This window comes from Lissotriton helveticus, chromosome 5_1 (genome assembly GCF_964261635.1).
Source record: "Lissotriton helveticus chromosome 5_1, aLisHel1.1, whole genome shotgun sequence".
Lineage (NCBI taxonomy): Eukaryota > Metazoa > Chordata > Amphibia > Caudata > Salamandridae > Lissotriton > Lissotriton helveticus.
In genome coordinates this window covers 364,572,184-364,586,662 of record NC_136065.1, presented here as the reverse complement: position 1 = coordinate 364,586,662, position 14,479 = coordinate 364,572,184, and the positions used below count along the sequence as shown (strand labels likewise).

Sequence of the window (14,479 nt, the reverse complement as noted above, 5' to 3'; positions counted from 1 at the left end):
CCGAGGTGGTGTCTAGCAAGCTATGCAGTTGAGTTGTGTGCGCACTTGCGGCGAATAGGTCGAAGGCAGCATAACAATGTTTTTTGAATAGAAGACACCACAAGGCGTTGAGATTCGGTTACCACCGAGGTGATGTCTAGCAAGTTGCCGCACTGGTGTGGCCATCCTACAATACTGCTCCGAATAACGGCGTGGGGTGCCCGAAGGGGGGGGGAGCCGGCGTGAATGGGCCTTTCTAGGTGGAGGCTCGTCTGCTGTAGTAGGGGGCCCCTTTACCGTTTCAGTTGCCATTCAGCTGAGTTTCGGCTGCTCTTGATGCTACAGCGACAGGCGGCTGCAAGAGGACTCTCAAAATGGCGGCCTGTTCTTTGGATTTGGGCCTGGTCCACTAAAATGGCCCTGGGACACCTTAGAACTCGGACGCTCGATTTTTTTTTCCTTTCCTGTACATGCAAAAAAAGGTAAATGCCCGGTACGTTACACGCTTCATCTGCCACGATGAACTCTCCAGAGGAACCGAAAAAAAATATAGTTGTGGTAACTATACCATGCATCGTCATATGGAGAGGTGGCACCAATTAATTATAGTGCTGCATAAAAGAGATTTGGAGGAGAACCCCTGACCTGCTAGTACATTCATCAAAGAAGTGGCACTGAGAGCTTCAGAGGCAAGGGAAACGGTCCCAAATATTTAGAAGAACTTTGGAAAGATTAAAATGACATGTTTAGATTGTGGCAAATTAATTTCATGTGGACAGATGAGTGTTACTCTAATAAATACAGCATATAAACATCATCATAGTCGATGGTTGGTAGAGACATTTTGACTATATCCTGGACCTGCCCGTCCTCGCCCAAAATGGCGCCGGAATAAATGGGACTCGTAACTCCTTGTTGTGTACTGGTTGCAGAACCTTGAAATCACGAGATACGTATGCAGTTTTGAAGCACATGGCGGGCGGGGACGAGAATTGATTGACTATTTCGACATCCGTATTGATATTAAGTTCTGATGTGTTATTGATTACTGTACTGTTGAAAGTTCGAATTAACGTCACCCATGGTACTTGCCCGCAAATGTATATCTAGATAATTTTATTGTAACTGGCCCTGTCGTATTTTAATTATAAAATGTACGTCCACCGATTCCGTAACTGTTAGACACCTTAGTTCTTGCAACCTAATGGCCCGCCCGTTACGTTCCTCTACAGTGTAAATGTCTATTCATCATATACGATTACAGTTTGCTCTGTGGCAGGCCCACGTGGTTATAGGCTCGTATTTGTATAATGACATTTTCACAATAAAGGTTTTTAAAAGAAAACATGGTAGTAGTATATACATTGGTAAAGTTTTTAATAATAGTGACTGTTTTAGAATCATTAAAAGGCAAGTGAAATAAAGCAGACCAATTACATGAAGGGTAAAAGGTATAATACGAAGGAACGCAGTAAAGATAAATGGTCAAGGGCTGTTGTGTTTTCTATTCCTGCAACATAAAGTGATCGATAAGAATCTCATATTCAGGCGTATCGGCGACTAAGACAGCAGGTCGACCCTCTTTTGCTCAACGGCTCCGTCATGGGACGAAGAAACGCTCTTTTTCTCGAAAAAAGAATATATTTTACTTGCAGGACAGTTGTAAAATTTCCGGGAAAGTACATTAGCCTGGAACATTATAACATATATTTAAGAAAAAATAATGTTCGGAAGTAATGAAAAGCGTAATTTTTAGGTCATATGACCAAGCCTTTCATCATTACAATAAGAAAAGTAAAATGAACCAATGAAAAGTTTTATTAACAAGTCACATGACTTGTTATGCTTACGTTACGCGCTGCGCGCCCCGGATGACTTCCGGATGCGCTAACGCGGCGCGTCATATGACGCATTACGCGACAACGCAGGTCCAGAATATAGTCAAAATGTCTCCACCAACCAGCGGTCGGAACACAACCCCTTTCAGCAGGCTAAATAGTTCTGTTAAATGACAACAGAAGGGACAGGCAACAAGAACCATCAGTCAAAGAGGGGAGGGCTAGTTCTTCTCTACCGGGTTACATTGGGGCGCTACCGGAACTGATCGAATTGGTAGTCTACAGTGTTTCTGGATGTTTCAGACTGAAGCTGGGGTTAGCATGAGAGCAGCACCATTTCGTAGCTCCGTCGTGGTCATTCCGCAACCAATCATGGCAGCCGTTCTTTATTGTTATTTTGGGCGGGGTGGGTGGCGGAGCCGAGCTGTTTTGCAGCCATCATTGTGTGGAGTTCAGTTCATCTCACTAGTTTTGTATTTGTCATGAGAGGTTGTTCCTAATGTTTCTATTTTAGCGAGGTCAAAAAGAGATCCCATTAGTGGCCTACTGATTTTGCTCGATTCCTTTTCTTTTTTTTTTACACGATTTTTCGTTATCTGCAAAGACTAAACAGAGTATTGCGACTCTGTGTTTGTTTGTAAATAGAGAATGAACCAAAGAGAACTAATTCTAAAACAGTAAATACTTGGATAACAATCAATCAAATGGAGAGAGAAGCAGGCACGACGGATTACAACGGGGGCAAAGGCCTGCGTTAACTACCTTTCACTATCTGCAAAGAGAGAGTACTCCTAATAGAAATGAGGGGGGGGGGGCACCATTCAAAGCAGATCAGTGTGCATAAACACGAAAATGTTTTCACTTACCACGTACTTGACATTCGACAGCTTATGATATTTGCTATTAAAAAACCATTGAAATTCACTGAAAAAACCATAGGTTATAGACCATATATAGTTAGGAATTAGCATTTACAAAACCTTGAAAATTCACTGAAAAAACCATAGGTTATAGACCATATATAGTTAGGAATTAGCATTTAAAAAACCTTATTTTACTCACACGAAACCATTGAAATTCCATATATAGTTAGTTGCACTAACTATATATTGCGCACCCGCAATCCACTGCTGATCATGTCACATATTACATCATTCATGACATGGTCAGTGACATCACTGATGACATCACTGATGACATCTCAAATGACATCACTGATGACATCACTGATGACATCTCATTTGACATCATTCTTGTGCTAATACGATAAACCTCTTCAGACTCTAATATAACCTTAGATACACTCAGTGTATACAGACACTCACACACTGCCACTCATCCATGGAGTTACACACACCCAGTCAGTCATGCAAAGAAACAATCTCACCTCCATTTCTTCAACTATACAGTTAAACACACCTTACTTATTGAAACATATACTAACACATATTTACTCTCTAATACAATCCCTGATACAAGTTCACAATGATCGATACAACCACTCACTCATTCAGTGGCTCTCATGCACAGTTATTTATATATGCCAACTCTCACATGTACTGTGTTTTACATATGTACTTACTATGACATGTAGCATTGAGATATCCATTCACTCATCAATACACTCATGCACACAGTCAACTGCCCATGTAGCTGTTTCCACATGCACTCTTGAACTCATACACCTAGTGAATAAACTGCTCACACATCTATGCATAGAGTCACACACCTTCCAGCCACCCCCACACAAACTCAATCTCCCATAGAAATACTTGGGCAACCAATTAATAACACATATAGCCTCTCGTATAGCTAATGATCAACACATGCAGCAGTTTACAGAACAACAGACATAATGATGCACAAATTAAGACAGTTTAGTCACTAACCCATGCATTCAGTGAGACACATTTAATCACTCACTCATACAGTCAGTCACGCACCTACTAAATCCTTCATCCAGACACTTATACATCCACTCATTCTTCAATATGTAAGACATATTTTAACTTTACAGAAACATACAGTCACTGGATGTTGTCATCAGTGATGTCATCAGTGATGTCATTTGAGATGTCAGTGTGTGAGTGTCTGTATACACTGAGTGTATCTAAGGTTATATTAGAGTCTGAAGAGGTTTATCGTATTAGCACAAGAATGATGTCAAATGAGATGTCATCAGTGATGTCATCAGTGATGTCATTTGAGATGTCATCAGTAATGTCATCAGTGATGTCACTGACCATGTCATGAATGATGTAATATGTGACATGATCAGCAGTGGATTGCGGGTGCGCAATATATAGTTAGTGCAACTAACTATATATGGAATTTCAATGGTTTTGTGCGAGTAAAATAAGGTTTTTTAAATGCTAATTCCTAACTATATATGGTCTATAACCTATGGTTTTTTCAGTGAATATATATATATATATATATATATATATATATATATATATATATATATATAATAAAATACCACTCAAGAAGTACTGCTGTGCTCCCCTTCTAACCCCCAAAGTAAAAACAAATTGGGGGGATTGTTCATTTTTAGAATCAGACATTTTCCTACTCACCAAATCAATGAGGTCACTGAGGTTTTTCTCGATCTGTGCTCCCCTTCTAACCCCCAAAGTAAAAACAAATAGGGGGGATTGTTCATTTTTAGAATCAGACATTTTCCTACTCACCAAATCAATGAGGTCACTGAGGTTTTTCTCGATCTGTGCTCCCCTTCTAACCCCCAAAGTAAAAACAAATAGGGGGGATTGTTCATTTTTAGAATCAGACATTTTCCTACTCACCAAATCAATGAGGTCACTGAGGTTTTTCTCGATCTGTGCTCCCCTTCTAACCCCCAAAGTAAAAACAAATAGGGGGGATTGTTCATTTTTAGAATCAGACATTTTCCTACTCACCAAATCAATGAGGTCACTGAGGTTTTTCTCGATCTGCTGCGGAGGCAGCCGCCTCATCAGATCCAAGGCACAGTCCAGTTGCTGATCACTCTGTAAAGGAAGGAAAACTGTCAGTACAGGGCAGCAGCATAGCAGTAAAACACACACTTTTAATGGTCCTCCAGATCAGATCGAACTTCAGTTCTCCACACCACCTCAGCTTCCCTCCTTGAACCACATCACCAGGCTACAAGCAGTTCCCCCCTCAACACTACATTTCTAAAGATACATCTACTTCACTCCTCCACACAGAGGCAAGGCTCAACATGAAACAGACTATAGTCAACAGGTTTTCCTTAAGAAGTCAGCATTAAGGCGAGGTCAACAGCAACAAGATCTATGAAAAGTCACACTCTCCAGAGCAGTGAAAGCATAAGTAGAGTGCCTGAAGTTAAGAACCAGATCATCATAACATTTAATTAAGCGAATGTTCCGCTCCATCCTGTTCTATGTTAACTTCTGGCATATAACAGTTTCAATAAGAATGACTTTGGGGGAAAAGGAAATAAAACACATTCATTCATATACGGGGTGGGCAAGAGTGTTTCTGCTGTTGGATCCCACGAGGCAAAGGGCATCAGCAAATGGACTCTTTCAGCACATGAACAACAGAGTTCTTAATGGTCAACAAATTAGGGTATTTTACTTGTGGTATTTGAAGCTTTGGGTGTGTTAATTTGGTTTAAATCGGATAACACAAATAGTTTCATTCAGTCCCTTTAACTTTTAGACTTAAGGATCAGATGGTACAAAAAATGCCACAATTGTTTAACAAAGCAATAATTTGATTGTTGTGGTAATGTTATACCAACCAATAAAAGTGGCAGGATAGAGGTGGAAGACACCTGCTGGCAACCCGGGGCGCCCATGAAAGCCATTCAGCAAAGCCTTGGTCAAGGGCAAATATAAGACTGACTGTCAAAGGATTCACCATGATAGAACCACTCAGGGTTTTACTTCTGCTTCAAGGTTTTCTTTTCTGGTCAGCACAAAGAATGAACACACATCACTCCTGAACTATTAGGGATAAAACCTGGGGTAGGATTCAGCGTGCACATCCATTTAATTCACAAGCATTACTACTAGAATAGTTGCACATACATAAGGAAGTACAATACATATAGACAAATGATGCCAACATAAATAATCATGTCAACGTAAACGATCACTGACAAAAAAGAGAAACAAGTGCGTCAAAACAGACTAATAGTCCACACTGAAGTATATACAGACACAAGTTTGTACTGCTGTTGAGGTCGTGCTGCTCTGTGTAGTGAGCCAAGGAGTAGCTGGGCTCTTCATGGTGGAGAAGGTGGTTCTCACACGCAGGAAAGTAAGAGTCACCTGGTCAGAATGTTTCAATAGAAGGACAAAGGATAGAACTCAAACAGTAACACAAGGAGGTTTTAGAACAGTAAGAATGGCTTGGGAGTGAAGGTGTGGTTGAAGGTTTAGAGAGACATGGCTTGGCGTAGCAGTGTGAGTCTGAAAGGAAATGTATGGAATCTGTGGGAGGCCCAGTTATTAAATGAGAGCAGGCATGTGTGGTGCCCTAAGGGTGAAGGGAGTGGACGGACAGATGTAGGGGTCAGAGGACGACGACGATGATGATTCAGTCCCCTGGAAGAGGTATCTGATAGGAAAAGAGGAATAACAGTGCAGCAGGTTGTGGAAAGAGACAATTTTACGGAGGACAAGAATGCTTTGATTAAGGATTTTGGTGGGTAAAGTGATAGGAGAGAACAGATAGTTTTGGTGTTGAGCTAATGGAATGCTGTGGTGATAGAGGATAAACATGTGACTGAAAAAGTGGCACCAAGGGTTTTATTTCTGATTTTTGCAGAACAAGAGGACAAGATGTCAAACGGCAAGAGCAAAGTGCCAAAAGTAGGTCAGAAGCACGGGACATGGAGCAGACCCTGATCCTGTTCTTCCATGTCCTATCATCAGGCCCCCAGGAAAATTGGAAATGGAACCGTGTGGCAGAGCAAAGCACTCTGAGCGGCAGGGAGTCATCAGGCTGGGATTTGGTGCCAACAGAGATGAATCACTCAGTAGGTATGAATGGACAGTGTATGTTACCCACAGAGATTGCAGGTGTGGAGGAAGGTGGTTGAATGCTTCAAACATAAGAGGATCTAAAGTGACAATGAGATGCTAGCACCATGGCATGATACCACAGGAACATTGGCAGGAATTAATGTGCTCGAATTCACCACAGCAACAGGAAAGCACTCACTGGACACCTATCTGCCGTCTCCCAGAGTTCTACCGTTAATGGCAACACCAACGCAATCGTACTGCAAACCGGTTACAAACACTTTAGGATTAACGAATGCTCAATTTGTGTAAACGTGCATCTATCATACAAAGTACGCCTTCCATTCTCTGTATTACAGCGGTCATGTATTTTCAGTCCTGAATTCCTCGGTCCCTTTCAGCTAGGTTTGCAGTACATAAATGGTAGGCCAGCACGTACTCCGTGACAGCACAATTAAAGGCGGCTGGGCCTTTATATGCCACCACGCCACCAGAGTAACAGTACAAGACAAACAATGCCTATGCCAGACTCCAATGGGCAGGTTTTTTTTCCCGTGGATGAGTGCGGCGCGAACTCGTTTTGCGTTCTCCTTTGATTCGATGAGAAGCAGCAGCACCGGTTGCCATGTGGCTGGAAATAAATCCTATTTCCTACTTCACTGGGGAGTCCCCGGGAGGAAGGCGCAGGCCGCCTCTACTTTCGCTGGTGGGCTGGATCAAGAAACCCACCGGGAGAGGAAGGAAAGCGGGTCACTACCTCCCAACAACTCCAAAAGAGAAGAGAAAACTGGCACGGAGTAAAAAGGTCGTGCACCTCGCCGGGGGACCGTGGGAACGCACTGCGAGGCGCTTGCAGCTGCAGTCGGAGTGTGAGAAAAGGAGGAGCGGAAGTGAGGTGTTGAACTGGAAATAAAAAAATACGTGCACTATAGCACTCCATTAATTGAAGGACACGCGAGGGAGAGTCGAGGGCCTCAGACTATGTTTCCCCCACAGAAGGGCTATATAGTACGCACACGCAGGGCTCAGGCGCAGTACCGGACTTCCAAGAAACGCGCAACTATCACTGTGGTGTGGCGCTCACAGGATACCTAAAAACTGGAAGTAGCCCAGGGACTGAAAAAGTACTGAAGACAGAAGGTTTTGGGGTTTGGCAAGGCACCGTATCGCTTTATTAGATTCTACTGGTACTACACAAACATACGGGCCTGCTCGCGTTAGCTTGATGGTGATTACGACTCCCCCACCCCTTTCCGCCGTGCAACCAGCTCCATCCCTAACCCATTTCTAAGCCCTCTCCCCTTCTCCCCCCGTCTTTGGTGTGCTAGGATGTGTGCCAAGCTACGACATACAATCGGCACCACAGCTTGATGCAACCCCGAGAGCAGAGACTGCACTTGTGCTTCACACGGCCTGAAGACTTATCAAAAGATAAGCGGACTCCAAACCCATTCAAAAGCAAAACACAAAAATACACACAGACTCCTTGAGTGACAGGTTGTTTAGGGCCTAACCAACGTTGATCCCAGCACCGCAAATTAAATGTCCAGATACATTACGTACCCCTGCCCACATTATGTACCCCTGCCCACATTATGTACCCCTGCCCACATTATGTACCCGCTCCCCACAGGAGTAAAACGGTTTCATTTCGTCCACACATGTTCATCTACATTAGCACAGTGGGACATCTGACCAGAAACTGGACGGAAGTTGTGGTTTCTGCTCCGTATTCCCCAGGACAGGAAACAAGTCTAGGGCTCCGGTGGAAACCCTGCTGCAGTGACCTGCTCTGTATGAAGCGGACGCAGTTCTGCGCCATATTAGGAAAACTTCTGACGATGAAAGCTCAGCTAATTTCGTTTTTAACAGTTTAAGAAGTCAAGTTTCCCACAATGAGGCAAAAAACACAAATATTGAAGTCTGCTTTGTAAGAGGGTCGAGAACCAACAGGAGACATTTCCGGACTCAAATCTGTAGAGGCTTCCTCAGCAAGACCCATCATGCACCATTCTCAGATACTGGAAGACACTGCCACCAGTTTTCCAAACCAAGAAGGGCAAAGTTCTTTTCCTTTTTTTCAGCTTCGGTCAGAAGGTGGACGGTCTCCGTATACTTGCAGTTTTTCTGTGCATTGATATTTCTGCAAGATTCTCATTTGTACCTGCTCAAACCCACCACCATCTTTATCTTTGTCCTTAAAACCAGTAGAGCTGAGAAACTGGGGTAAACTGCCAATGTACACTGCGACATTCCATAGGGCATCTTTGTATCATTAACTGAGGCCTGCAAACAAGGCCACATAGTAATAGAAGTGGGATGCTAAGGTTTGTGAAAACAAAAGCAAATCCATTTGTACCCACCAGATACCATGCACAGATGCCCTATATTTTTGAACTTTTGGGCAATAACATCAGAAAAAATAAAGTTGGAGGCCTTGTTTCTGTCCAAGAAGGTACAAGGACCAATCAGTTTTTTGTGTCCATTACTTTAAAATATCATCCATTTAATACAAGTAAATTAAAAGGAAACATTCTCAAAAGACGTCAACTTTGAAAGGACACACTTACGTCCTGTTTCACCAACTAGAAACGCTTGGACTGAAAGGAAATTAAATCTTTTCCTTCCTTAAAGCTCACAAGTCTTTCTTCTATTTGTACAAGTTACCACGCCTGCTAAAATACACTGTGCAACCGAGCAAGAACAGATCCTCCTTGTTAGACGTCTCTCCACTGTTCTTATAACTGACCCATATTATCAATTACCTCTACCAACGTTCAAGAGGCAATATATTCAATTTATTTTCCTACAAAAACATTTAAGGACCGTTTATATCACATTATATAAACTATGGCGACGTTATAATCACGTTTAGGACTCTGGATAAAGTTAGCACACGTTTTCTACCCATTAGAATATTTCAAAATAGTTTAAACATGATCATCTTTAAGCAATTAATCTAAAAACTGTGATGTCTCTTGTATTCCTTAATGGAGCGTTTCCACCGATTTAGAAAATGTACATTTTACAAAATAAATCACACGTTTAGTTTTCTATTCACCCTATCAGGGCACACCATCAAATAACAATCCACAAACATTCGTTTTGTAACAATTTTCATTTGATATCCCTACCCGTTTATGGACTTTCTACTACTTCACAGTTCAAATGAAACGTTTTGTTATTCTGAATCTTATACCTACGTTACATCTGTGTTCACAAATTTAGATTTTTAACTTACACGATGTTTGCCCACTAACATTTCCAACACCGATAAATCACATTTTCATTAAGTATGTAGTGCATTGCTTCATGGGGATTTCAGCGCCCGTTTTCAGATCCTGTATTATTGAGCCTTCTACTATATCGTAGCATGTAGAACAAAGACATGGCAATGTACCTTGTTGTGGAGATTTAATTGTAGTTTATATCGATGCAGTCATTATTTATATTCGATCACCATAGCAAATGGCGTGTTAAGACTTCAATGTTTGCACTTCATGCACTACAGTTCGAATCCAGGTAGATAATTATGTTATGTACGCATGACAGTGTGGTATATTTATGCTGGTTAGCACAGGGACTTTAGTTTACCTAGGGGGACAATATGGTTGAGCATCTGTTGCCTAGGAAACTGTTGTTAAGTAGACGGTCTCTGCAGAGTAAAGCAGCAAAGTCTTTGGTGCTACTGCACATAAAATCCAACTCCATGAATTAGGGTTGGATTCTGTCTGGATCTACACCGCATCATGAGATGCAATATTACCTCGTTATCAAGATACGTCACTGAAATTCCGATACCTCACTGAAATCCCGAACCAGTGTTCAATTTTGTGTTTCCATGACCACAGTACTTTCCGGTCTATTCCACTCTAGGAGAAACATGAACAGAGCAAAAAAGTCCTGCATGTGAACAGCCAGAGGGGTTCTCAATTACAGTACTCAGTTACCTTTGCACGCCATTTTTGCTCAGTGGTGCTCTAAAATCATGGTGAAGTCTGCATTCTTATTAGGATTCTGAATGAACATGGGATCAGTGCAATCCTGTTACTACCCTAACACAACCAAATGCAGGATTCTGGAATTTGTATATGGGATTCTGACAGCTAAAGTAGGCTTCCCACTGTGGCCTATTTGTGTGCAGCTTGTCAAATTGAGACGGGTCGAGCATCTACTTCAATGAAGAGGAGGTGGACAAACCAACAGATGAAAGTGCTAATGATCATCTGCAATCTATCCAGCTGTCCGTTTTAGCAGATCTACAAACTGTAGCTATTGCCCCTATTACACTATTCAAGGTGGAGGAGGCAATCAAAATGCCTCCCAAAGCAAAGGCCTGTGGGAGTGACGCTCTACCCACAGAAGTACATAGGCATAACCAAGCGAGTGCATTTCTGGTCACTCTTTTCAATGAAGTTCTAGATGGTAGAAACCCACCCTGCACCTTCACTGAAGCAGTCATGGATTTTTTGGAAAGGGGTAAGGCTTCCGATAGCCCAGGCTACTATCATCCATTTAGCTTGTTGAATAAAGAATTGTAATATCTTTCCAAAAATAATCACAAACAGATTGGCCTCGTTAGCACACATTTTGGTCCATCCAGACCGAAATGGCTTCTTACCAACTAGATTGATTTCCACCAATACTAACTTTTAAATACACATCAACTATCATTCAGTCAAAAGTACTAAGGCATCAATCATTATGTTAGATGCTAAAAAAGCTTTCGATTTTCAGTGGGAGGTCTTGTTCACTATATTGACGAAATTAAGGTTCCCCCTAAAATTGGTTCATTTGCTGCAGAACCATAGATTAGGCCTACAGATAAAGGCTTCTGCTATAGTGGACTGGGAAAGGGTGGTGAAAATGGATTTCTACACGAATGAGTGATATCTACCCATTCATCCAGTGTTTGCCTTGGAATCCTAGTAGGAGAGGTACCTCTTGCAAGATCAAATCTGACTTGAACTGATTGTCCAATACGTTCAACTATCAAATAGCACCAGGACACGTATCAGCCAATTTTAGTTTTAAAGATAACTGAACTTCATGTTATAAACTTTCTGTTTGCTATTACTCGTTACAGCTGTGGCTGAAAGTGAAATGGCGTGAGGCCACTTGGCAGCTATGTTTAGAGTGTCCCAGAAATGGAAAGGGAGGCAGAACGTAGGTCCCTAAAGGCATGCGACTGGGCAGAGACAGGACTAATCCATAAGCATGATGAGAGATTAAGCCTAGGCCAGGAGTGTGCCAAGAGAAAATGACTTGCCCCAGGAGACCGAAGGAACAGCCAAATAATTTCAGCCCATCATATCACGCCTTGTTAGATCTTGGACATGTCATCTAGTTCTACTTGAAACCGGGTTTCGGTTCAGCTCTTGGTGTATGTCAGTGGTCATGGACTGCATTGACCACGCATTTCTAATTCAGAAATTACTGTAAATGTATTAATTCCAGAAAAACTTTTAATCCAAAAATTAAACTAGTCAGGGTTACAAAAAAGCATTGCGAAAGGGTAAAGATACTATGTTAGATCCCATTGAAGAAGCTCTGAGGTTGTGAAAATGAACAAGTCACAAACATTGAGGAGAAAAATAAAGAGGATTTTTGATTTAAACATCCTTTATTAGTGCTGCAATTTAGCACAGCGCCAGATAATCTACCAGCTCAGCAATATAAGTAACAGGTTCAGCACAATAATAATTCTGTATAAATTATCACCTTGTAGCACATAGTAATTCAGCTACTATTGTACATGATCTGCAAACAAGGAAGATCACCTGGCAGTATACACAATAAACCAGCACCAAAATAAGTGTATGTCCTTCATGATTAAGTACAGGTGCAGTAGCTGGGTGGCTTATATAATTGATGAGAAGCACAGTAACAGTGGTATACTTGTTCATGTGGAAGCACAATAACTTAAGTTTCTCCATGAGTAGCAGTAGTATTGTGGCCTACTGTATCTCCTAGCAGCACACTAGCATCATAGTATACATGATCCACGAGCCACGCAGTAGCGTGGTGGTGTACAAGACCAATGATTAGCACAGTAACATGGAATACATGACCAACAACTGCATAAATATGATCACCTAGAAGCTCAGTTGCAGGGTGGTATACATGACCAGCAGTACACACGATCACCTAGCAGTGCAGTATTTTGGTGCTGCACACAATCACAATACACTGACATGCTCCAGTACATGACAAATGTAAAGTGAATCCACAACCCTTTGAAAAGTCGGGCTCTAAGCACTACTGACCTGAAGTGTGCTCTGCTGCAGACCTTATTTATCAGAGGAGTTAACATTACCACTGTAAGATACAAGAATTGCTGCCAAAATTCAATTTTGCAGCTTACAGCAGTTCCATCCAACATCTGCAAAGCCAAATCTGGATACAGAGCACCAGTGCCACAACAGACGTTTGCACTGCGGTACTCATCATACTGACAAGCACCCAACCTCAGAAACAACCTAAATGAGATCTTGTTTATATCGGATACTCTAGTCATTCCCCCAACTTCGTCTTGTCCACGTTAAACATTTGTCCTGTGTGCCTCGCGAATACAAATAACTGCACCCAAGGACTCCATCTTCCACGCAACGGCTGGCACTTGCAAAGCGATATAAAGCAAAACAGTTACTTTTTTTAGTAACAATAATTTCGGTGCTTTAAGTTCTGCTAGACTCGCATGCTGTGCATTATACAGCCGAGAACAAAATAAACACTAAGCAAAGACCCAGACTTCCCATGCATTGTACTGAGGCAGAGTAATAAAATGCATTTGGTCTCCATCCCCAGAATAGATTTTCTTTATTTGTTAGCACTTGGGTACTTCAGGTTTTCAGCACTCTATAAAAGCATGTAAAGATAAAGCAGATGTCCTATTAAGTGCAGCCATATGCAAGGCCAACTGTAGAACAATGCATACTCACTCCTTAGCTTCCCAGGGGACGCAGTTTACAGCTCTGCAACAGGGCTATCAAGTTCTCCACAACAGGACATAGTTGTTAATTCAATGAGGCGTAGCGAAAGCAGATCAAATTCTCGCGCTATTAGTAATGGTCTATCTTGACAAATCAGTCCCCTGCTTTGAAATGGGCAGGGTAAGTTGTACATTCACTGATTTCTAGATCTCACTTACCAAACATTGCAAGTGGTCTACTTTTGTTGGTTTACCAAAAATGTATCTTGGCTTAAAGCCTGCCAAATGCTGTACAAATTGGTTGGCTACACCGTCACTCATCTGCTTGCTTTTTGTTTTACCAAGGAGTATCTTCCTCTTGCGTTTGTCCTCCCCTGGAGCACAGTTTCTTTACCATCCTTTTGAATGGCTGACTTGTATCCTACTGCTCACCTTTTGGCAATTTTTTTTTTTACATTTTTGGTTAAGCAGTAAGCACACCAGGAGAATGCATGTTTTCAAGATCTCTCCATTTGTGTGACACACAACAGACCAGAAACACACTGTTTTCTGTCTGTATTTATCTGTATAAATCAGTAAAAACGGAAAAGTGGGAGCCTTCTTTGTAATATGTGCTCTGGGCAGTACACCCCGCACAGCACTGGCTACTCAACACAGTGCTGCATAGGTTGCAGGCAGCGTCTTACCCGGCACAGCAGGGCAATGGCTACAGGCACAGAACTTTACTCTACTAT

General features: G+C 42.0%; 1 protein-coding gene across 2 annotated transcripts in view; it reads right to left on the bottom strand.

The window, feature by feature from the left end:
- CAPZB (capping actin protein of muscle Z-line subunit beta) overlaps positions 1-14,479 on the bottom strand; it is a 230,209-nt gene that overhangs the window by 87,459 nt on the left and 128,271 nt on the right. For both annotated transcript variants that reach the window (XM_078642491.1, XM_078642492.1), the window contains exon 2: positions 4,736-4,825. In XM_078642491.1, coding sequence (XP_078498617.1) covers positions 4,736-4,825 — 90 coding nt within the window. The remainder of the gene's footprint in view (positions 1-4,735; positions 4,826-14,479) is intronic.